Genomic DNA, 26,063 nt, shown 5'->3' on the forward strand with positions numbered 1-26,063 from the left:
CTATATATGTATTGAGAGAAGCCTGTGTAAAACGAGTATTACGTACAGTTTTCCATAAATTGGATAAGGAATCTTTGCAGAGGAAAAAAGGAACAACAAAATCAAGTGTCGCGAAATTAAATCTGAAGGCAATTTTACGATGAAACAAGTTTTTCCCCCTCGAAGGAGATTTGTAAGTCAAGAAGCGGCTAATTGAGTCGTTTGCTGTGGCGTTACGCTTGGCGCGTTTATTTGGCTTTATCGCGAAATTTCCGAGCGCAGTGGCGTTCAAACAGTAGGAAGGTGATAATAAAATCGAATGTGGGAACAAACGTCGCGTGGATAAAGGTCAATTATTAATTAGCATTTCGAGGGCATATCCTACACTGCAATAACTGGCTCTATTCCCCTCTTTTTGATAAAGAGATTACACAAGCGTATTTTATGTGCGAGGAACGACGAACAAGATCATCGCGGTTCATTAGCATATAATGTTTGGAAATCCTTAACTCAGATGCTATCTTTTGTGTAAAGAACTCTTAGCCTAGATTAAGAAAATCAAAAACCATAAATTTTTTTCAAAAAAAGATTTTTTTTTTAATTTACTTTTGTTTGTTTTTTTCAGAGGATCTTTCAAAGTTTCCATATTATTAGTACTGGTTTCTTTGTTGGTACTGTTTCATGTAAGAGATCTGTTAAAGATTCTTTCGCTGGTACAGGATCCTTGTAGGGTTCCATTCTTGCCACAGAATTCAATCTTCTTTTAGGTTCCTGTTAAGAAACCCTGATTGGTTCATTTTTTGGCACATGACACTTCAAAGGATCCATTCATGGCACAGATTCCAATGTTCTTAGATATTCCTGTACAGATTCAATGATTCCTCTTTTGGTCTTAGATCATGCAGATTCCATTTTTGGCACAGGTTGTTCTGTTGGTGCAGGATTCTTCAAAGATTCCGTTGATGGTATATGCTCTGGTAAAAAATCTTTCAAAGGTTCATTTGTTGGCACAGAATCCTTTAATGGTATAGAATCCTTTGTTGGATCAGAATAATTTGTTTGATCAGAATTCTTTGTTTGTATAGGATCCCTTATATGTTCCATTAAAGATAAAAGTAGATATGCTGGTTATGACTCATTCAATGATTCTGTTATTGGTAAAGATCCCTATAAAGGATACGTTAAAGGTTCCTTTATTGAAGTAGGATCCTTCAAAAGACCTGTTTTTGGTACCAATTCCATTGTACTTATAGGTTCCTACACAGAATCCTTCAATGTTTTTTTTTTGCTACGGGATTCGGGAAAGAATCTATTGTTGGTACAGGTTCCTTTGTTGGTGCAGGATCCGTCAAAGATTCCTTTTTTGGTAGAGGATTCTTCAAAGGTTCCATTAATAATAAAGGTGGCTTTGTTGGTGCAGAATCCTGCATTGGTTCTATAATTGATAAATTTCACAGAGTCATTCCATTGTTTTTTTGGTTGCTGCGATATCTGGGAAATTATTTTTTGTTAGCAGGTACCTTTGTTGATGCAGCATCCTTCAAAGATTCCATTGTTGGTACCTGCTCTTGTAAAGAATCTCTCAAAGGTTCATTCGTTAGATCAGAATCCCTTGTTGAATCAGAATCATTTTTTGCTGCAAAATCCTTTCCTTTCAAGATTCCATTATCTACGTCCTTTTTTTGGAGGATAATTTAAGAATGTGTTCCTCTGTTGGTAGAGGATCCTCTGCTGGTGTAGAATTCTTTATTAGTAGAGAATGCTTCAAAGCTTCCATTTTGTTGCATGTTGCTGTTATTGATGCATTATACTTTATAGGTTCGTTCGTGGGTAAAGGATCTTCGAAAGGGTTCAATGTTTGTACCGGCTCCTTTTTTTTGGTGAAGGATCCTTCGAATATTCTATTGTTCGTACAGGAACCTTTTTGGATGCAGCATCCGTCAAAGGTTTCATTATTGTCACGTGCTCTTTTAAAGAATATGTTCGTTTGTAGGCACAAAATACCTTAATGGTGCAGAATTCTTTATTGGGTCAGAATCCTTTTTGTGATCCTTTAATCGACAAGATATCTTTCAATGGTTTTATAATTAGCAAAGGTTCCTATAAATGATCCGTCAAAGTTTCCTTTGTTGGAATGAATCCATTTTAGGGAAAGAATTCCATTTTTCTTAACGGTTTCTGCACAGGTTCCTTCAACGATTTTTTGTTTGTCGCCGCGGGATCCGGGAAAGAATCTTTTGCTCGTCTGGTTCCTTTGTTGTAACGTGTTCTTGTAAAGGACCTATTCAACTTTCATTCATTGGCACACACAAAAGCGGCGGAAACTTTTTTCTCCAGGCGGAGGCAGGACAATAAGCTTATATTATTGAATGACACACTTTGTACATAGTATAATAATATTATTGTAAATACAAATTGTACATAAATAATAATAAATACAGTTATCAAATTCACATTGCCAAAGATTTGATAAATATTACCAAATATTTTTAATTTTAACCCAAGTTATTACTTTTCATTCCAAAGAAAAGATTAATTCTGATCAAGAAATGTATTAGTTGATATTTCAACCAAAAAACTAATTTTTAATTAATATAAGTTGAATTTAAAAAAAAATGACGAGTTTACAAGATTAGTTGAATTTTCAACTAAGAATACAAATACAATTAAATTAACAACAAAATTAACCAAATTAATTTTTAACAAAAGAGTTTAACTTTCAACCAAGTTATTAAATTTTCGTTCCAAAAAAGATCAATTATGAACGAAAAATGTAGTACCTGATATTTCAACCAAAAAATATTTGAATTTTTAAATAAAAACAGTTGAATTCGACCAAAGTATACAAATCTTTAACAAGGGTTAAATTTTTAATTAAGAAAGACTGTTCAGGCAAGAGAGAAAAAAATTGCAAAAAAACCGAATTTTTAAATTACGAAAGATAATTTTTTTAACCTAAAATTGGATAGTTGAATTTTTAGTTTAAAAATTAACGTTCAGTCAGAGATAAATTTTTCACTAAAATTATGAAATATGGAACGAAAATAGTTACATTTTTAGTTCAAAATTAATTTTTAACACAACAGAAAAACAAGAGATAATAAAAATTACAAGCGAACTGTTAATTTTTCCAGACAAAAATCAATTTTCAGCAAAGAAGAATTATTTTCTTCCAGAAGGAAATAATTTTCAACAAAATACATGAATATTTAATCAAATACGATCAATTTTTATACATAAATAGAATAGTTCAATTTTCACTAAAAAAAAGAGTAATTTAAAACAAAATGAAACAAAGTTTCGACAAAATAGTAAAATACAGTAATATAAGATTTGTTTTGCAAATGAAGAGTAATTATTAATCAATTTTACATTGCAATTTAAACAAATATTAGGCATGCTCTCGAAAAAAATCCCTAAATTTAAAAAATATTCACTGGTCTTTCCAAGTTTTACAGGTAAGATAAGAGTGTCCCAGGAAACGTAATGTTTTTTTGTTTTAATCGCGCACCACCTAAACTCCTAAAATTATTATAACCATTAATTAACTTTAATTTTCGTAAATATAATAACTGTTTGATAGTGAAAGCTACTGACGGTACCAGAAATCGAGGGAAAGAATCAGCCAAAAGAACCAAATTTACTACCCCTAATCGTAAAAACTATTCTTTATTGGGGTTAAATTAAAAAAAGCACTTTCTTGCATCATTCCAAGACATTTAACTACATATTGAAATATCAAGAGAATTGCATGTAAAATTTTTAAAATGCACAATTTAGTATTTCTACCCCTACAAAGGGTAGTTTTTCACAATTAGAGATATTATTGTTCGTCCTATTGGGTCAATTTTTTTCTTCGAATTCTGGTATCATCAGTTGTTTTTCTTGCCAAATACTCTTTTTTAAATGAATATTAACGTTAATTAATAGTTATAGTCATTTCGAGGCTGTTTAAAGACCATGGTTTAAACTTTCTTACTAAATAAACAAAAAATACACATTTATTTGTTTACTAAATAAAACAAGTTTAGGAAGTGTGTGATAAAAACAAAAAACCTGGTTTCTCAAAACGTCTATCGGTTAAACGTTTATTTTTTGGTACAGGTTTCTTCATCGAGTAGGATCATGTATCAAATTCTTCAATAGTTCCTTTTTTGGTACAAGATCCTCTGTTGGTTTTTTTTCCCTGTGAATTCATGTTAATTATACCTCATAGGTTCCTTGGTCAGTTCAGGATCCTTAAAAGATTCTATCGTTGGTACAGGTTCCTGTACAGGATCCTTTTATGATTCCTTGGTTCTCGCAGAATCCTTCAAAAATTAAATTGTTGGCAAATGTTCCTTTGTTGGTTCCGAATCCTTTGACAATAAAATTTGTTGTAAAAGATGCTTCAAATGCTCCTCTGTTGGTACAGGATCTTTTAAAGTTTCTATCATTGGTACTGATACCTGTACAAGTTCCTCTATAGAAATTCTCAGCTGGATGTATTATAGACTTTGCAATACATAATTTATAAAGCGTAAAATTACTTTTCAAAAATTCTAAGTGAAATGATGCATGTAAAAGTAATGAAAGCAGTCATAAAGAGTGAAATCGTGTCGTTAATTATCGCACAACATTAACTCGATGGAACTTGTAATGTTTAATGTTTATACTCGTTGAAGAGACTATATAAGGCTGAATTAATTTACAAGGGGACATAATTGAGAAACAGTAATACAGTCGGCACCGTTTTGCTTCAGGAGCATTTGACCAATGAACATTTAACCAAAGGAGCAATCACGACGAATGCATTTAACTTCAATTTAGAAACGCATCGTTAAATTTCTTCTCGAGCTTCTTATTGCCTCGCGCAAATATATATATATGTATGTTTATGAGGTACATTCTACGTTTTACGTGTAAGGTGTAATGCAACTCAGCTCGTAATGTTATGTTATTATTGTACATGTGTGTATAATAATTATTTGAAATGAAAATAATTTTTTTTTAACTCATATGTTTTGATTGGAAAATGAAATTTATTCATCATGAATTTTACCTTCTTTCAGGATGGTTTTCTGTGATATCTGGAAATAATACGACTGGCAATGCAAGGGTGTATCGAAGAGTAGAGTCTCTGGTACGGGCTGGAGTTCCAGCTTTTCTACTTGCAGCGCCTTTGAGGGCATACACACTCACACATTCAAAAATGGGTGAGTGAATTCAAAAAATTTGTAACAACTTGAAAAAGAATGCGTGTGTTTAGGAAAAAGGATTCTTCTTTTGATCTCTCTACTAAAAAAAAAATCTTTAAAAAATCTCTACTAAAAGAAAGCTACTACTTTTTTTTTAGCAGTAGCCAACATTTCATTGAAATTTATAAAATTTTACCAAATATTATTTTTTGGATTTTACTACACCATATCTCTAGAATTACATTAAAATTTATAGGATTTTTTTAGGAATTTCCTTAAATCTGTTTAGAACTGTAGTGATTCTGTTCAACTGGATTAGGGATCGAGTGTCATTTTTTTGCAGAACTCGCGGATTTTTTTTTAGAATTCTTAATTATTTTGTGAGGGATTTTTTAAAAAGAATTCTCCGCCGAATTTAGAAAGAAGACTGAAAATTCTATAAGAATCAGAAAGAAAAACTTAATACCCTTAGTTTAAATAATATATTTTTATTAATTTTATTATTTAAGTTGTATTAAGTCAGTTTCAAAATATTTTTTATTTAGCTGATTGAATTAAAATTGGTATAAATCTATAATTAGCCCTAAAAATTTCCGAACATTCGCAAAAAACATCAGGCAAATTAATCAATTTAACTGATCAATTCGTCCTAGAAACCCATTAATTTTATTTTCCATTGAAGGAACAGTCAATTAATGAATTACACCATAATCAAATAAAATATGTAATAAAAAGGCCAAACCTTATGATTAGTTTAATATAATTATTTGAAAAGATGTGTTCATTAATTGATTATTTATAATTTTAATTGTGATTATTTTCTTTTAACTGTAAATGAAACATTTTAAAATAAGCTTTAATTATTCTAATAATTAAATTAATAAAATAATATTATTTCTGAATAAAGACATAAATTGTACATTTATTTAAAAATATATCCAATATTTTAATTATTAATTACAAATTTGAATATTTTAGTTTTTATATAACTAAGAAAATCAATATTTTGGATAATTGATAAAAACTGATATCAAAACTTCAGAAATAATATAAATATAATATTTTTGCACAATACATATCGAAAATCTAATCGTTGTATTTATTTTAAAAAATACGAAATTCTGACGAAAAATACTAACATTATAACTATAATTATTCAAATATTGTAAATATTCTTTGAAATCTAATGATTTTTTTTAAATAACAACTAACATTTTAGACGAGAAACACAAACATAACAAAATATTGTTTAAGATTGTAAAATTTCTTTATTTGAACCTAATGTTTCTTATTTAAAATTAACGACTTCCGGTGAAAAATATTTACATAAATCAACAATCTACTTCAAAATCTAATACATTTTGAACAACAATTCGAAAATCGTCAAATCCTTTGAAAGTTAATATCTTTTTTATAAAAAAATATAATTTCTAACGAAAAAAGAATAACAGAAAACTGTTCACTATAATTGTAAATATTCTAAATCTAGTGATTTTTGTTTATAATAGCCGATTTCCTGTAAAAAATATTATTTCCAAAAATGGTAAATCTTGTTCAAAATGTAATTATTTTTGTTAAAAAATACAAATTTTTTATGTAAAATGCTAGCATAATCTAAAATTATGAAATTTTGATATTATTCTTTCAAATATATTTTGTTTATTATGAAAAATACCAATTTTGGGCGAGAAAAAGAAATAAAATCCAAAATTGTTCAAATATTCTCAATCTTGTTCAAACTATAATAATTTTTTTTAACATATCAATTTTTTCTATAAAACGTTAACACACAGCCTAAATTTTTTTAAAACTTATAATCTATTTCTACTTTCAAATTTAATAAACTTTGAATACTTTGAATCTCCGACGAAAAGCTCAAACACATTCCGAAATTGATCAAACTAGTAAATTTTATTATTTTCAACAAAAATCATTGGATGTAAATCTCATAATTTTTGGTATAAAATACAAATTTTAGGTTAAACGCACCAACATAATCTGAAGTGGTTCAAAAAATTTGAAATATAATAATTATTTATAAAATAGCCTAAAGTTGTTAAAATGTGTGAATCTTTTTTTAAATCTATTTTTTTTAAATTAAATTTTCTTATTTTCGTATGCCGGAAACAGTTTGTGTTATTAATTTAAAAGTACCAATAACTTCCGATTAAAAACACTACTATCATGTCCTTGTTAAAAGATTCTTAATTTTGTTTAAATTATAATGTAATTTTTGTTTTAAAATACCAATTTTTGGTATAAAACACTAAATTAACTTAAAATTGTTCAAAAATGATGAACCCCCTAAAATATAATGTTTTTTTTTAATTTTTAAACTGAACCTAAAATTGTTGAAAACAAGAAATCTTGACGATTTTCTTTTAGAATTGCTGATTTTCGGTGTCGATTTCAGATGAAAAGATCTCTTACACAACAAAAAATTTAGAAAATTCCTCTTGGACACCTTATGATTTAAATTAAAAATTATTTTTTTTCTTATAATATATACAGCGGAAATTTAATAGATAATTTGACGGTTTTAATTGAAGGGCGGAAGAGTATTAAAAAGCATAAATACTTATAAATTTGCATAAGGGTTATACCGCTTTTTAAATTAAAATTAATTATAACTAATAATTGAATAGGATAATAAATAAAAAAATAAAATAGAATAGGTGAAAAATTTCAAAATAGGTGACAACCTATGATTACTGAAAATTGCGCAGCATATCTCGGAATTTTATTAGAATTTCCAGAACTTCAATAAAATTCCAGAAATTTCGTTTCAGATAAAAATTCGGAATGGAAATTAATTTTCTCGGAAGATATAATAGGCATCTGGCCAGGTGATCTCACGAAAACTAATAGGTTCCAATCAGTCTCTTAAGCGCGTAGTTGCTCGACTTTAAATGTCAGACAGAGCAACGTTCTTGACCCGAATGCATACCGATCGAACGAGACAGCTTGAAAATCGTTGCACCATGAAATCGGCTAGCGTTTACACTTTACAGAATAGAAATCTGCCAAATCGATTAGATGCTCGTAAATGCGATAACCACTGAGATTAAACGTTTGTTAAGTGTTGTTTAAACTAGTCATTATCGTTATTCAGTTCCGGATCTTTGCTCTTTCGATTAACATAGATGAACAGTTACTCGAGAATCCGAAATCAGCAAGTTTACCATAACTACACGATAATTAGAATACAAATATTTTCAAAACCCCCTGAAGTGATAAGAAAATAATTTTACAATTCAAATTTCGCGCCAGAATAAGTTTAAGATTAGAGGTTATGTCAAAGTGTGGCATTCCGTATTTAGGTTTTGGCGCGAAATTTAAGTTGATTTATTGTATCTCTGGAACATTATTAACTCTCCAAAATAAATATCTATGAAATAATTCGTAACTGATGAATAATTGTGAATCGAATTGAAAATTTCTTTATTTTTTCAGAAAATGGAAACCTGAGAGCTCATTATACGAAAACGACGATAAGAGCAGGCGAGGTTCTTCGGCTCGTAGCTGTCTTTCAAGATACAAAAAAATACAGTTCGATGTCGTTCGCTATTTCCAGTAGTTGTTCAGAAAAGGACCAATACGCGCAATGTCTCGATCCACATGGACGCGAGGTTTTCGCTCCTCTATCAGCGAGAGGAGAATTTTATGCCGTTTGCCAGAACGAAAATGTGGACACTGGGTGTGATGCTGTTCTTTACAAAGTCCATCATCTTGTCAAGAGACAACTTCCCCTTAGAGTGAGTTTAATCCTCAATCCAATAATTAAAAAACGCATGGCGACCTTTTTCGATTATTTCTCGAAAATATCTCGAAATTACTCGAAGCAATTTAACCCTCTCAGCATAGACTTCAATATCTCTAAGAAAAATGAATATTATAAAATTAATCAGATGAATTCAACATATTACTATAAATATTTTCACAAAATTGAAACAACTATATAGCGAGCCAGAAATATCATCCGGGTATTATACACCCAGTCTAGGCTTTAAGAGTTAAAACTATTTTTGGGGGGAAACTCGCGTTTATGATTAAATGAAGCTGTCGCTTCTTTTTCCATTTAAAATAGAAAGTCTGAAAACTTTAGGTTTATGAGAAATTTACGATTATCTAAATTCTAAATCATATATTCAATAATGATAATAATCAATGGAACAAAAGTTTCCTGTACTTTTATATACAAAAGTATAATGTCTCGATTTTTGAAGACTCCTAAAAAAAAGAAGCTTTTTGTTCGAATTTTTAAATTGCTCAAGAAAATCAAAAATAATTTCTTAAAATTACTGGGAAAATTTAAACGGCTTTTTAATTTTAAAAATGAAAAAATGTTAAGAGAAAATGGACAACGAATTCTAAACATTTTTAATTATTTCCCCAAATTTGGAAAAAAATGTGGACGATTTCGAAGGCACATGTTTCAATTAACAAGATGACAAAATTTTATAAAAAAATGCGGTCAAGTTTAAGAGACATTTTGAAGTTTTAAAAAGATTCAAAATGAATTTAAAACATGAAAACATTTTTAAGAGCTAAGTTAAAGTTAAAGTTGTTTTAAAAAGTTTAAGAAGTTAAAAGATAAAAAGTGCATTTTGAAATATTTGTAAACACAATTTTTGGAGCTTCTGAAAGATCTTAATAGGTTTGGCGATGGTAAAAAAATGTCTTAAAATTCCTGGGAAAACTCAAATTGATTTTTTATTTGAAAAAATGAACGTTAAGAAAATATTCCAAAATACTTTAAAAGGTTAGAAAATATTTTTAAAAATCAAAAAAGATTTCTAAAATATCCATAACAGATTCTGGAAGAAGTTAAGGCAATTTTTGTAATTTTTCAGAATTTTAAGAAAAACTTTGGAAAAGTTTGAATAATTTAAAAAGATATTTAGAAGGTTTAAAAGTTTTAGAAATTATGAAAAAAATAATTTAAAACTTGAAGGATCCGACCAATTTTTTCATCTTTTTAAGGAGTTTGAAAGGCGTCAAGATAGTAAAAAAAATTTCTTGAGATTTCTGGAAAAACTCTTAATAAATTTTAGAAAGAGAATGTGGACGATTTTAAAGCCAAAATTTCTAGTAAATGTGATTACAAAGTTTTATGACAAAATCTAGTAATATTAAGGTACATTAGAATCTACTAAAATATTAAAAATTAATTTCGAAGTTGAAAACATTTCAAAAAAGTTAGGAAAAATGACAATTTTTGAATATTTGGAAATAGAAATTTTGACGCTTCTTAAAGATTTTGAAAAATTTCACGATAATAAAAAAATGTTTTAAAATTCCTGGTTTTTAAACTGCCTTTTATTTTAAAAACTTAATTTTAAGAGAATATTTAAAACGACTTGAAAACACTTCAAAACATTTCCAAAATTGTAAAACAGACTGTGGAAGATTTAAAGGCAATTTAAAAAAAAAATTTTTTAGAATCTTGAGAAATTTTTTGAAAAAATCCAATAATTTTAAAAGATATTTGGAAGGCTTAAATGTTTTGAAAATGATTAAAGAATAATTTGAAGTTTGAAAAGAATTATTAAAATTCAAAACAAAATGTAAATTTTTGAAGATTTTTACCAAATTTTTGAAACTTTTTAAGAAGTTTGAGAGGCTTGAAGAAAATAAAAAACTTTTCTTGAGATTCATGGGGATATTTTTTATGTCTTTTCATTTCGAAAAAACTGGTTTTTGAAAAAAATATAGAAATGTTTCAAAATATTTTAGAAGGTTTCTACAAATTTAAAAAAAATCCTGAAGATCTCAGACATTTTTAAAATTTCAAAGTTTTAGGAATAATTCTATTCAGTTTAAAAGATATTTATTTTCAAAACTTCTAAGAATCCTAAATAACTTTTAAATTGACTTGAATTTTTTCCAAAATTTTCCAAAATCCTGTGAAATAAAAAGAATATTCGTTGAAAATTCTCTTTTTTTGGTAGAAAATTGATCTTTTTTTATATGTCTGAAATCTGTGACATTTGTTTAAAATTTTCCCAAATAATCTCAGAAAAATTATGTTTCTATACAAAGCTAAAAGAATTGAAAAAATAAACATAAAAAAGTTTTTTCATCATTTTTATCTTGTAGTCAAAATGATTTGTCCATTAAAATTATAATTTGGGTGAAATTTTTGTTCCTGTATGACTAAAAAATGGTTTTTTATTTAAAAATCTGCTTTTGGTTTGAAAATTAATACGCTTTTATTGAGAATTCGATTATTGTGTTGAAAAATATTATTTTTTGGTGCTCTCAACTGAAATTTATAGTTTTAGAACAATTGTATGTTACGTTTACTTTTTTCACAAGGAATCAGTCATTTAAACTAATAATCATTAGGTTAAAGAGAATATTTTAAATCTTAAATAATTTTTTTTTGTTAGTGCTTTTCGTCTAACATTTCTATTTTGAATAAAAAAAAATTATATTTGAAAACAATTTCAGTATTTAAACAATAATAAGGTATATTTGTCACAGGAAATGCGCTATTTTAAACAAAAATAATTTTTTTCAATAATGAAACTTACAATTTTGGACATTTTTGGGTTATGTTACTATTTTTCGTTAGAAATAGGTATTTTTGAAAAAATGCAACTATTGCCTGTCTATATATTGTAAAAAAAAATATTATATATGATTCAGCAGTTTAAATTGTCATGAATCATAAAAAATATAGACATTTTTTTTCGTTTAAAAATATTTGTTGCTGAAAGATGCAAATGTTTGGTTGAAAATTAATCTGTTTTATAGACATTCTTATTTGAAAAATCATCTTTTCTGTGTAATTGAAAATTTAACTCCTTAGTTGGAAGTTCAACATTTTTAAGAAAAAACATTTTTTTCTTGAAAATTCATGTCTTTGGTTGAAAGCTTTTTTTAAAATAAAAGTTAATTTGTTTACTAAGAATTTAAACATTCCAGTTGAAGAGGGATGAGTTTAGTTAATAATTGATCTCTTTGTTAAGAAAATTAACTGTTTTTCTGAAAATTGCATCTATTTTGGTTAAAAATTAATTTCATTCAATTGAAAATTCTGAATATTCCATTCTTGATTGAAAATTGATGTCTTTTATTTGAAAAATAAACAATGGTTGGTTGTTCGTTGTAGATTGTTTGTTTAAAATCTAACTTTTTGGAACAAAATTAATCTTTGTTGGTTGAGGATTCAACTATTTTGTTAAGAATGCGACTTTTTTAATTGAATTCAACTGCTTCTTTTAAATCCAAATTTTTTTGTTTGAAGTATCTACTATTAGATTGTTTGTATAGAATTAATCCTTTTTTTATTGAAAATTCAACAACTTCTTTGAAAGTTGAACTGCTTTGATAAAAATTAATTTTGATTCTTGTAGATTAATTTTATTTGTTGAAAATTAACTATTTTGTCGAAAAATTATCTTTTTTGGTAGAGAAATAATATTCTTGATAGAAGTCTTTTTTTGTTATTAAAAATGCAACTTTTTTGGTTGTAAGTTGAACTATTTTGATAAACATTAGTTTTTTTAGTTGAAGACTCACTATTTCGGATATTTATCAAAAAAATTCTCCTTGCTTCTACTTTCTATTATTTCAGATAATAAATACTATAAAAATTAAAAAATTTAGTCTCAATATCAATTTTATATTTAATTTATAAATTGCGAAAGACTTTTGTTTTCATGTTTAATACAAAAACACAAAATTAATAATAAAATTTGTGTAGGTTCGTTTAATAGCGGGACCACTGCCAGTACCATTACCCCGGGAATATGGGGGTTTAATGCAACTGGAAACTTCAACTCGTGGAGCGATTGTTCTGGGATGTATAGTTCCGGAAAGGCCAGTTTACAATCCGGAAATGTTGGAACTTATGGTCACCGGAAGTGGAGCTCCAAGAGTTAGAAGAGCCCGATTAGGATACCCTTCTGAGGCGAGGTTACTGGCTTCTCCAAAAATGCAGGGGTTACTATCAGCATGCAGGTAAATCCCGAAAAAAATATGACAGTCTTTTAATACTACCTATTTTATTTTAAAAATATACTGATTTCAACTTTGATACACGACAAACAAACTCCTCCAATTTGAATTTCGCGCCAGTGATTTTTTAAACGTGACGTCACTATTGAGACCTATGCAGTAGAGTTCTGTAGTGAAGACGCATGCGCGGCAGTGTTCTTCGAAGCATACATCTGCGCAATAAGCTTCTATCAAACTTATAGCTGCGCAGTTAGTCACCAGCCGCTAAGATCGCTAACTGTTTTAGTCAAACTTCCGACAAAATTCAAATTGGATAGAAGAAAAATTCCTTTTTTACATGCAAATTAATAATAAAAGTATATAGTTTATTCATAAAACGAAATAAAAGTGTAAGTCATTCAATTGGAAAAGAAAAAACTCAATATTTTCAGCAATGGTTAATTTTTCTTCTGTAGTTTTGAATCTCTTTCAAACGTTTTCGGCTTTTTATAGGAAAAATAAAAAATTTCATATTTTTTAATTAAAAATCCAATTGTTTTGTAAAAAAATCTTCTTTTTGGTTTAAAAACTCAACACTTTCGTTGAACTTTTTTTATATTTTTTAACCGTTTTTACTACAAAAAACCAAGTAATGGTTTGAAAATTAAATTTTTTAACTGAAGAATTAAGCTTTGATTATTTTTGTTTAAAAATTGCTCTTTTTGATTGAAATATCAAATATTACATTTTAATTTAAAAACTAATCTTTATGGTTGAAAAGTTAATTATTTTGGTGAAAAATCTTTTTTTTTAATTCATTTTTCAACTCAAAAATTGAAAATATACTTGAATGTTTAATTAACAAATGTATTTATTTTATTTGAAAATTCCTTTTTTTTTTTGGTAGAAAACTATTTTTGATTGAAAATTTAATTTTTTTGGTTGGAAATCAAAATTATTTTTTAAACTGAAAATTAAACTATTCCATTTTTTGTTAAAAATTTATCTTTTCTAGTTGAAAATTTATGTATTTTGTTAAAAATTCGCCTTTTCGAGTAGAATATCAATCTTCTTGTTTGAAAATGGTTGAAAATTTATCGATTTTGTTCTACAATCTTTTTTCTTGAAAATTAATTTTTTAGCTGAATATTTAACTATTCCTTTTTTTATGTATCCTTTTTAGTTAAATAATCCTTATCTTTCGTTGAAAATTAAACTATTTTGTTGAAAAACTGTTCTTTATTTAGGGAAACATTAATTCTTTTAACTGAAAATGTAACTTTCCCCTTTTGTTGCAAATGCAACATCTTGTTGAAAGTAATTTTTTTTTTAATTTGTCTTTTTGGTAGAAAATTATTTGTTCAAATGTTCATCTTTTTGGTTGAAAATTCATTTGCTTGGTTGAAAAATTAATCATTTTATTAAAACTTTTTTTTATTATTATTTTACTGAAAATTTAACTATATTCCATTTTTCGATAAAAATTCATCTTTTTTAGTTGACGATTAAACTATGTGGTTGACAAGTCACGTATTTTGTTGAAAACTAGTATTTTTTAGTAGAATATCATTATTTTTGTTTGCAGACTTCTTTCTTTGGTTGGAAATTTAACTCTTTTATTTTTTGTTAGTAACTTATTATTTTAGTAGAAAATTTGTTTATAGTTGAAAAGTTACCCTTTTTATTTGAAACTTCAACTATTTGGTTGAAAATTCATTTATTTTGTTAAAAATTTGTCTTTCTAGTAAAAAATTAATTTTCTTTTTGGAAAATTCAACTTTTCAGTGGAAAATTTAAATCTTGTTTTAAACTTCTTTTTTTTAGTTGGAAATCATTTGTTTACTGAAAATTAAAGTATATTCCAATTTAGGTTCATAATTAATCTTTTTGGTGAAAGATTCAACTATGTAGTTAAAAATTCATTAATTTAATTGAAAACTCGTCTTTTTGGTAAAATATAATTTTTTTGTAAACTTTTTTCTTTGGTTAAAATTTAACTATTTTGTCATAAGATCTTTTTTTTGGTTTCAAATATACTTTTTAAAATAAAAATTTAACTAATTTTATTTTTGTTATAAATATAACTTTTTTTAGCTGAAAATTCATTCATTTTGTTAAAAGTTGAACTATTTGATTGAAAATTCATTTTTTTAACTGAAAATTTAACTATATAACAATTTAGGTCCAAAATTCAGATTTATTGGTTGAAAATTCATTAATTTAGTTGAAAACTCGTCTTTTTCGGAAGAATCTCATTATTTGTGTTTTTAAACTTCTTTCTTTGGTTAAAAATTTAACTATTTTATTGCAAGCTCTTTTTTTCAAAATTTAGTTTTTTAACTAAAAATTTAACTAATTTTATTTTTGGTTGATAATTGATCTTTTTTAGCTGAAAATTCGTTTCTTTCGCTGAAAATTTAACTATTCCATTATTGGTTATAAAATTATTAATTTAGTTCAAAATGTATGCACATAGTTGTAAATTTACCCTTTTTATTTTAAACTTCAACTATTTGGTTAAACATTCATTTCTTTTGTTAAAATTATCACTTTTTAGTAGAAAAATAATCTCTCTATTGGGAAATTAATCTTTTTCGTTAAAAATTGAACTATTTAACTTTTGGTTCAAATCTTATTAGTTACAAATGCAACTATTCGATGTAAAAAAAAGAGAAAGTTATGAAAATACGTACTTTGAAGTGTTCTTTCACCAGCCAATAATGCTATATTTTTGAAAATTTAAACATCGGAAGGAAAACTAACCATTAATTGTAATATGAATTGTTTTCTTTTTCAAAAATTGAATGACATACACTTTCACCTCGTTTTATGAATAAACCATGAACTTTCTTTTATTTTTCATTTATCTAATTTGAATTTTCGCGGTAATTATTAGCATAATTCGGGCGCGAAATTCAAATACAAAAACTTCTTTCTTTAATATTTCTGAAAATAATTCTGTTCTGAATTTTGGAATGTATAGCAGAGCAGTTGGAGACCGAGCAACTGAACCCAGAGTGGCTCCCCTCAAAATGAATTCATCAACCGAGGACTTGAAGGAGATGCACCTGAAGAAAATAAAACCGAAAACCGAAACAAAACCGATTCTCCAAAGTCTCCGGGACGGAATTGGCCATTTGAAAAAGACAACCGTACGTGAGCGAAGCGAAACCAGGCAAGGATCATGTTCAGGAAATGGATTCCTCGACAGAATTTCAAAGCTAACTCACGGAAGTCGCAGTCGAAATCCCGCAAAAAAATCGGCCTCCTTCACTTTTGCTGTGCGACCCGAACTTGCCATGAAAGCCCAGGAAAGATATTCGAGCTTGGAACCGGAAACGAGTCAAAATCACTCCAATGTTCATAATTCAAAGCTGCCAGTTCAACGATCGGTCTCCACCAGTGTTCTCGAAGTTTCTGCAGATGTTGAAGTTCAGCCGAATTATTCGAGAGTCCGGGATAGTTTAACACCTCTGCCTTCACCTCCGAAACAAACGAAGCAAAAGGCAGAAGATATTTATGCCGAGATCTGTGAAAACTTTGTCGCTGAAGCTAAAGCCGAATCGGAAGTAAAGTCCGAGTCGAAAATAAAATCTGAGAGAATGGAAAGCAAGGCGAAAATTCAGAGGCAATCGAGAGTTCAGAAATCCCAAATTCAGAAGAAAGTGCAGATTCAGAGTCAGAATGACATTAAATCAGAAGCTGAATTTAAATCACAAACTAAAATCCAACCTCTGATTCAGTCTCGGTTTCAAATTGAAATTCAGCCGGAAATTCAGCCGAGGTTTCAAATTCAAACTCAGCCGGAAATTAAGCCCAGGTTTCAATTCGTCACTCACTGTCAGCCGGAAGTTAAACCGAGATCTCAAATTGATGCTCAACCGGAGATCAAACCGAGATTTCAAACTGAAACTCAGCCAGAAATTCAGCCAAGATTTCAGATTGAAACCGAACCACAAATTAATCCTCGGTTTCAAATTCATCCTCAGGAAAATCATTCAGGGAGTCATGTGATGGCAAGAATCAAAATCATTGTAAAAAGTAAAGAATCTTATGAAAGTGAGCAAGTGAAAAAAGAAGGACGATACGTTAATTCGGTGATGATAACTCACAGTGATCCAATTATCAACAGCGATGATGATGTAATATATAACTCAATTTTCTAGGCTATTTCGAATTTCTAATGATATCTTTTATTGCAATTCCCTTCCCTTCAATATAATTGATCTGTAAAAAAACGATATTTGTATAAAGTATAAACAATATGTAGAAAAAGTATGCTGTACATATTACGTAATTGTAAGAGTATTATTAAAATTTTCTTCGAGAAAATAATTAGAATGTGTAGTAAACGGCTCAATTTACACGCGAGATGAATATTTGTAAAACGAGATTTTTATAAAGACTTACAACTTGTAATAAAAAAGACGATTAATTATTAGATTTTGATATACTTAATTTTTTTTCTTCATCCTACAGAATTCCTATTTTTACTCGACTTGATTTTCTTATTTTTCATCTTACTTTTTAATTTAGATGCCGATATGGGTTTCGGCTTGAATTTGGATTTCGAGTCTTTTTTCTGCGGTCCTTCTTTGATGGCATTCTGCATTATTTCGACTGCCTTCTGCGGTTCTTCATTTATTTTCAGATTGAAATTCACGTCAGGATATTTTCCTGAGAAACCTCGGGGGAAAAGGGGCTTTAATAACATATTTGAGAGCTGATGCCTTTTGGCTTTCAAAGCGCGTTTTATATTCGCCGTTTCCTCATTGTCAGACGTTGTGTTTCTGTAAATATAAATGCAAATATAAATTTAAATACAAATATAAATATAACAGAGTGTCTACCAAAATCTTTGAAAAAAATGCCCTGAAAATTCCAGAGTTTTTTTCAGCTATTTCTCATTTTTTATAACAATCAATTCGAAATAAATATAGTTTCCCGAGATTATTATAAATATATTTTTTTCAGTTTCTAGGGATTCTATTCACCAGTATAGATCAATTTTCTACAAAATAGTTAAATTTTTAATTAAAAAAGACCAGTGTTAAACAACAAATGGAATAGTTAAATTTTCAGTTAATATAATTAATTTTCGACAAAATAAAAAACCAATTTTGAACCAAAATGATGAATCTTCAAATGCAATAGATCAAATTTAAATCAGAAGGATACATTTTTAACAAAAAAGTTTAACTTCCAACCAAGTTGTCTCATTTTCAACGAAAAATATCAATTTACAAATAAAATTATGAATATTTAATTGAAGTACTTGAATTTTCAACTAAAAAAGTTATTTTTCAAACAAAAAAATTAATTTTCTACCAAAAAAAACGATTACTCAACAAAATACATGAATTTTAAACGAAATGGTTAAATTTTAAAATAAAAGGACAGATACATTTTCAATTTGAAACAAAGTAATTTTTAACCCAACTGATGACATTTTTAACTAAAATAATAAATATTCAAATTGAATAGTTTAATTTTAAACCAAAAAGATGAATTTTTAACTAAAATGATGAATCTTCAACTGGAACGTTTAAATTTTAAACCAAAAAAATACTTTTTTTTATAAAACGACTAATAAGTAACTGAAATACTTGAATTTTCAATCAAGAAGATTAATTTTTTACCAAAAAAGACGATTTTGCAACCAAATACATGGATTTTCAAACAAATAATTCTATTGTGTACCAGAAAACGCAAATTTTCAAGCAAATGGTTCTATTTTGTACTAAAAAATACAATTTTTCAAACAAATGATTGAATTTTGAAATAAGATTACCAATTTTTAATAAAAACTGGAATAGTAAAATTTTCAGTTAAAAAAATTAATTTTCAACCAAACTGATGAATTTTTTTACGAAAATTATAAATCTTCAACTGGAATAGTTGAATTTTTTTTAACCCAAAATATGAATTTTCAAGCAAGAAAATTAATTTTTTTTGCCAAAAAAGACGATTTCTCAACCAAATATATGAATTTTCAACGAAATAATTCAATGTTGTACTAAAAAATACAAATTTCCAAGCAATAATGAAATAGTTAAATTTACAGTTAAAAAATTAATTCTCAATCAAACTGATTAATTTTTTTACTGAAATTATGAATCTTCAACTGCACCATTTAAATTTAGGAAAAAAATTTATTTACAGCTTAAAATATTAATCTTTCACTGAAAAAGTTAAATTTTAAACCAAAAGATAATCTTTTAAATAAAATCATGAATATATGTAACTAAAATACTTAATTATTCAAACAAGAAGATTATTTTTTTACAAAAAAGACGATTATTCAACAAAATACATGAATTTTCATTGAAATAGTTCAATTTTGTACTAAAAAAGACAACATTTTAAGCAAATAGTAGAATTTTGAACTTAAAAATACCAATTTTCAACAAAAAATGGAATAGTTCTATTTCCAATTTAAAAAATTAATTTTTAACCAAACTGATGAATTTTTAACTAAAATTATAAATTTTCAACTAGAATAGTTGAATTTTAATTCAACCAAAAAGATGAATTTTCAAGCAAGAAAATTAATTTTTTAACAAAAAAGACGATTTCTTAACAAAATACATGAATTATCAATAAAAATAGTTCAATTTTGTACCAGAAATACAAATTTTCAAGAAAATAGTGGAATTTTGGACTAAAAATGCTCTTTTTCAACCAAAAATGGAATACTTCCATTTTCAGTTGAAATAAATTAATTTTTAACCAAACTGATGAATTTGCAACTAAAATTATCAATCTTCAACTGGACTAGTTAAATTTTATTTAAACCAAAAAGATGAATTTTCAAGCAAGAAGATTAATTTTTTAATAAAAAAGACGATTTCTCAACAAAATACATGAATTATCAACAAAATAGTTCAATTTTGCACTAAAAGACCAATTTTTAAGCAAATACTTGAATTTTGATCTGAAAAATACCAAATTTTGAATCAAAAATGGATTAGTTGATTTTTCAATTGAAAACAGAATTAATTTTTTTATCAAAGTGATGAATTTTTAACTAAAAAATACCAATTTTAAATGAAAAATGCAATAGTCGAATTTTCAATCGAAAAAACATTAATTTTTAATCAAAGTGATAAATTTTGAACTAAAACGATGAATCTTCAACTGGAACAATTGAATCTTAAACCAAAAAGATACATTTTTTAATCAAAATATGAACTTTCAACTGGAATTGTTGCATTAAAAAAAAAATTCGACCATGAAAATTAATTTCTACCAAAAAAAAAACGGATTTTAAATTAAAAGATCATTAAAACAAATTATTAGCTAAATTTTCTGTTAAAAAATAATAATTTTTAACTAAAGAGATGAATTTTTAACCAAAGTGATGGAATATTTAACTGAAATAACTAAATTTTCAGTTAAAAAAAAATAAAAAAAAAAAAAAAAAATTCAACAAAATAGTTCAAGTTTGAACTATTATAATAATTAAATTTCCAGCAAAAAAAATAATAAAAATTTGAGCCATGGAAAAAACAAAATTTCAGCAAAACAGTTTAATTTTCAGCCAAAAAGATATATTTCCAAGTAAAATGATGAATTTTTAACACAAAAAATTAATTTTAATCGACAGGATTTAACTTTTAATAAAGTAAGGAAATTTCGATTCCAAAAATTATTAATTCTGACTGAAAAAATAGTAGTTGATATTCATTAAAAGAAGACGACTTTCCAACATTTTTTGAATTTTTAACTAAAAAAGATTTTGTTGTCAAGAGAGAGAAAATATTGCAAACAAACTCGTAAATTCCCAGTAAAATACGTACATTTTCAACGAGATACTTAAATTTTCAACTGATAAGGATCAATTTTAAACCAAACATAGAATCGTAAAATTTTCAGTTCAAAAAATTAGTTTCAAACAAAAAAACGATTTTTTAACATAATAGTTAAATGCAGTAATATAAAGCTACTTATACAGATAAAGAAAAATTTTTATTGAATTTTATAATGCAATTCAAACCAAAAACTAAGCACGTTCGCAAAAAAATTCCCTGACAATTACAGGTTTTCCAAATAAAGCAGTTACCCTGTATACATGTAAATAAATAAATAAATAAATAAAGTGGGTTCTTACTCTCTAGCATCATCAATAATTAAATCCATTTCTTCGGCTGCTTTGCGAATCCAGTCTTTCTGGAAATTACTTCTTCGAGATTTTAATTCCAGCTTGTCAATTTCTCTGGCGACATCAACTCTTTCTTTCACTGCTTGAAGCATGCGCTCTACGACTGGGAATGTTGGTATGTCGTGTTCTGAAAATTAAATGAGTTCCCGGTCATTTTCCGGTTCGAAAGCATTTTTCATGGCCAATGAAATTGAAAAATTCGAACTCTAAAGCTAAAAAAAATTCCATTCGAATTACTAAAAACTGAATTGCAAATCATTTTAAACAAGAAATATTAATAATTAAACTTTTACATTTTTGTTATAAACAGAATGCTTGTTAAATTAAAAGTTAAATTATTTTCATTTTAAATAGTTTCAAAGTCCTTAAAAAGCTTGAAAATTTGACTTAGAAATCTTGACATATCTACGTTGTTTCACATTTTTCAAAATTTCAATTATTCTTGAAATTTTTTTAGAACTTTTAATCACATTTTCAAATGATTCGAATTCTTTCTAAAAATTGTTTTGTAATCCTGAAAAATACAAAATATTTCCTTAAAATCTTCGAGATTCATTTTTGACAATTTCGGTAATCTTGATCAATATCTATAAATTTGGTCATAAAATAATTTTTCAAAATGAAAAGTTATATTCGATCTTCCAAGGGATTTTAAGGGAATTTTTAAATATTTGTTTGACCTTTCAGAATTCTTAAAAAGCTTTAACATTTTTTGTTCGAAATCTGCAAAAATCCATATTTTGTTTTAAATTAGGCCGTGGGCTATTTGCACCGAAATTTCGGTACGAATAGCGTGATTCTGTCGGTATGCGTAAACACTTTGTTTAAATTATATGAAATCATTTTTTTTTTAAATAGAAATGTCAAAATTGTGACATTCCAAGTTCAGTTTTTTTTTTTAATTTTGAATATTTGATTTACAATTACTAATTTTACATAGACAATAAAATGTTTCTAAATTTCAGACGATTGTTATTTTTCTTAATTAAAAAATTTCAAATTTTATACGAAAAAAATATTTTAAATTTATTTAATTATGAATATATCGTTTTAAGGTTACATATTCTACAATTTAAAATAGTTTATAAAGTTTAAATCGAGCGTTTTAATTTGCTTAACTACTAAGTCTCTCCAATTGAAGCAGTTCAACTTTTAACGTTAAAATCAGGAAATTCTTAAAATTTGAACTGATTCCGAATTGTCTTGTAAAATAAATCCTCATTCACTTACTAATCCACAATATATAGTTCAATTTTGAAGATTATTATAATTTATATTTTTTTATCAACTAAAAAGATTTTTTAACTAAAACTTTTTATTTAAAATGCTAGCATTTTAAACATTTTTTTAAGTCTTTAAGACTGCATTTTAAAATTCTTTAAATGAAAAATGTAGGCTTAAAACTTAAAACTCAAAATGGAAAATGTTTAAGTGATAGATTTTCGAGTTACGCATTGCAAAATGAATGATACCATAATTGAAAAAGATAAAAATGCAGCTCCTTATTTAAGAAACTTAAAATCAAACTTAGAGTTTTTTCTAAACTTGGTCAAATTTCCGGTCAAAAAAATAAATTCACTGTCATTTCCCGGGTTTTCAACCTGATCTGAATAAATTCCCGGTTTCCCGGTTCAGCAGCTAGCCTGTAAACACTTTAAATTTCTAAGATTTCAAGTCGAAATAAATTGCATATTTATTTTTCGACGAAGAAAGATAAATTTTCAATCCAAAAGGATGAATTTTTAACAACATCGTTGAATTTTCACCAAAAATAATTACTATAATTTTTAAAAAATGCTAAAATTTTCAAACACAAAAGATTAACATTCAATGAAATATTTAAATTTTCAAGACAAAAAGACAAATATTTTTGAGATGATAGTTGAACTTTCTTTAAAAAAGTTCATTTTCAACCAAGAAATATGACTGTTCTAACATGAAAGATGAATTATCAACAAAAAAATTAAGTTTTCAAGCTAAAAAGTCGAATGTTTTGGAAAACAGTGCACTTTTAAACAGGAAAAGATGAATTTTTTGATAAAAAAAATCATTTTGAATCAGGAATGACAAATTTTTAATAAGATAGTTTAATCGTCTTTCAAAAAGTTGAACTTTCAACAAACAAAAATAATTTTCGACCCAAAAAATACGAATTTTTAACAAAAGATATGAATTTTCTGCCAAATAATTAAATTTTCTATCAAAAAGTTGAATTTTCAAGCAAAAAAATTTTATCTGTATCTAAATACTTTAATTTTCAACAAATACGAATAATTTTATGAAAGAAAGTAGAATTTTCAACACAAAAATGTGCTTTCTTAACCAAATAGTTTAATTTTCAACGAAACAGTTTAATTTTCAATAAACAAAAATAGTTTTCTACCCAAAAAATAAGAATTTTTAACAAAAGATATGAATTTTCTGCCAAATAGTTAAAATTTCTATCAAAAAGTTGAATTTTCTACTAAATAGTTGAATTTTCAACAAACAAGATTAATACGCTAGATAAACACTGCAATAAAAAAAATTTGACAAAAAAAAACGAGCTTTCAACGAAAAAAAATGAGTTTTCAACCAAGAAAATTCATTTACAGCGAAAAAGGATGAATTTTAAACAAAATACATGAATTTTTAACAAAATTATTCAATTTTAAGGCCAGAAAGATCAATTATTTGCAAGAAATTTGGATTTTCATGCAAGAAGTTTAATCTTTAGCCAAATACTTTAATTTTCCACAAATAAGAATAATTTTCTAAATAAAGTTGAATTTTCAACCCAAAAATATTCCTTTTCAACCAAATAGTTTAATTTTCAATAAACAAGAATAATTTTCTACCCAAAAAAAAGACAAATTTTTAACTGAATATATTATGAATTTTCTACCAAACAGTTGAATTTTCAACCAAAAAGTTGAAATGGAAACAAACCAGATTAATTTTCTACTTAAAAAGACAACTTTTCAACAAAATACATTAATTTTTTACTCAATAGTAGAATTTTTAACTTATATAATATGAAGGATACAATTTCAATCAAGCATGGAATAGTTAAATTTTCAGATAAAAAAAACTTCAACAAAAAAATTGAATTTTCAAAAAAAGTTATTAAATACTCAACCAAAAAGGGAATGATTAAATTTTGCAGATAAAAACTCTGATAACAAAAAAATTACTTTGAAAAAAAATCGAATTTTTAACCAAAAAAATGAATTCTTCGCCAAGAAAATTAATGATCCATAAAAAACGAATTTGCAACGTATCCAATATATAGCATTTTTAACCAAAAAGGATAAATTTTCAACCGAGAAGATTAATTATTCTACTAAATTGAACTTTTACTAATTATTTGAATTCTTTGGAATCCATTCGAATTATTTTGAATTTATAAATTAACTTCAATTATTCTGAGATTATCTGCAATTTTATAGCAATCGGGATTCTTTCCAAATGCTTGTATATCAGTTCATTTCACTTATACAGAATTAGGATTGATTAAATTCTTCTTTCGATTCTGCTGATTCACTTTAATTTCCTAAATTGTTAAGATTCATTTGAGTTCACTTGAAATCTTTCTAATTCATTTTAATTTTGTTGAATTCAGGATTGATTTGATTCATGTTTTTTATTTTTCCGAATTCACTTAAAAATTTTGTGGATTCTCTAAATTCGTTTGAATACATAAATTATATAAAATCCACTAAACTCACAAAAATTTCCGTAACTTTCTGAATTCTTTTGAATTAATTTCAATTCTACTGAATTCAAATGAATTTTATATTTTTATCTAATGGCAAAGACAAATTTCAACTCAATTTTACTAAATACAATTGAGTTTTAGTTCATTCTTTAAACTCTCTGAAATTTACTTAAATTTTTCTAATTCACTTGAATTTTTTCAACTTCGAGGATTCTTTTGAATCCATTTGAATTCTGTAGGATTCAATGAAACTCTTCTGCATTCATATGAATTCTAATAAATTCAAACTAACTTTGGTTAATTCTTTGGATTATTTAAAAATTAATTTAATTCTTTTGAATTCTGTAGAATTTATATCAATTTTACTGAATTCAATTATAGTTGGCTTATTTCGTCAGATTCTTTGGATTTTTTTGAATACTTTAATTCTTCTGAATTCAATTAAATCAGTGTCCAACGGATCTTCATAAAAAATTCCAGGTTTTCCAGGACAAAAAAATACATTTTTCAAGTACCTTTTTTTACAAAAGATAGTAGAAATTCGAGATCAAAAAACGGCTTTTTGGCAATTTTTTCTATTCAGACGGTGAAAGACCGGCACGTTACAATCGTATGTAATGAGATTTTTTATTAAAATTGGTTGACATTTGACTGTTTTATCGAATTTTAAGCTAATTTCAGTTGAATTTTCAATGAAATAATCACATTTTCAACAAAATAGTCGAAGTTTTAACTAAAGAGTTGAATTTCCAAGCTACAAAGATAAGCTTTCAGCCAAATGATCGAATTTGAAGTAAAAATGTTCAACGAAATAATCGAATTATTTAAAAGACTGTTAAATTTAAAAAAAGGTGAATTTTAAAATCCAAAAGGACGAATTTGTGTCCAAATAGACGAATATTCAATAAAACAGTTATATTTTCCACCAAAATAGTCGTATTTTGAAGGAAAAAAATTAAACTTGAATTAAAACAGTTAAATTTTCAATACAAACATTTGAATTTTCAAAAAAACAGTTAATTTTTAATCCACAACGTTAAATTCTAAACAAAAACGACGAATTTTTAACCATGAAAATTAATTTTTTGCCAAAATTGACAAATTT

The 26,063-nt window shown here is 26.4% G+C and overlaps 2 protein-coding genes across 4 annotated transcripts in view; one reads left to right on the plus strand and one right to left on the minus strand.

The window, feature by feature from the left end:
• LOC117170029 overlaps nucleotides 1–17,553 on the plus strand; it is a 42,989-nt gene extending 25,436 nt beyond the window's left edge. For both annotated transcript variants that reach the window (XM_033356550.1, XM_033356555.1), the window contains exons 3-6: nucleotides 5,031–5,174; nucleotides 8,610–8,911; nucleotides 12,868–13,124; nucleotides 16,084–17,553. In XM_033356550.1, the coding sequence (XP_033212441.1) occupies nucleotides 5,031–5,174; nucleotides 8,610–8,911; nucleotides 12,868–13,124; nucleotides 16,084–17,266 (1,886 nt within the window). In that variant the 3' untranslated portion in view covers nucleotides 17,267–17,553. The remainder of the gene's footprint in view (nucleotides 1–5,030; nucleotides 5,175–8,609; nucleotides 8,912–12,867; nucleotides 13,125–16,083) is intronic.
• The window catches only part of LOC117170018 (ATP-dependent RNA helicase DDX24), a 39,347-nt gene continuing 30,518 nt past the window's right edge, over nucleotides 17,235–26,063 (minus strand). The window contains exons 8-10 of one of the 2 annotated variants that reach the window (XM_033356534.1): nucleotides 21,211–21,388; nucleotides 17,555–17,890; nucleotides 17,235–17,327 (exon numbers count right to left, since the gene is read on the minus strand). In XM_033356534.1, the coding sequence (XP_033212425.1) occupies nucleotides 17,569–17,890; nucleotides 21,211–21,388 (500 nt within the window). In that variant the 3' untranslated portion in view covers nucleotides 17,235–17,327; nucleotides 17,555–17,568. Of the gene's footprint in view, nucleotides 17,328–17,531; nucleotides 17,891–21,210; nucleotides 21,389–26,063 lie in introns of those variants that run through there. The other variant, XM_033356540.1, reaches the window with a different exon arrangement.

Source organism: Belonocnema kinseyi, chromosome 1, assembly GCF_010883055.1.
Source record: "Belonocnema kinseyi isolate 2016_QV_RU_SX_M_011 chromosome 1, B_treatae_v1, whole genome shotgun sequence".
Taxonomy (NCBI): Eukaryota; Metazoa; Arthropoda; class Insecta; order Hymenoptera; family Cynipidae; genus Belonocnema; species Belonocnema kinseyi.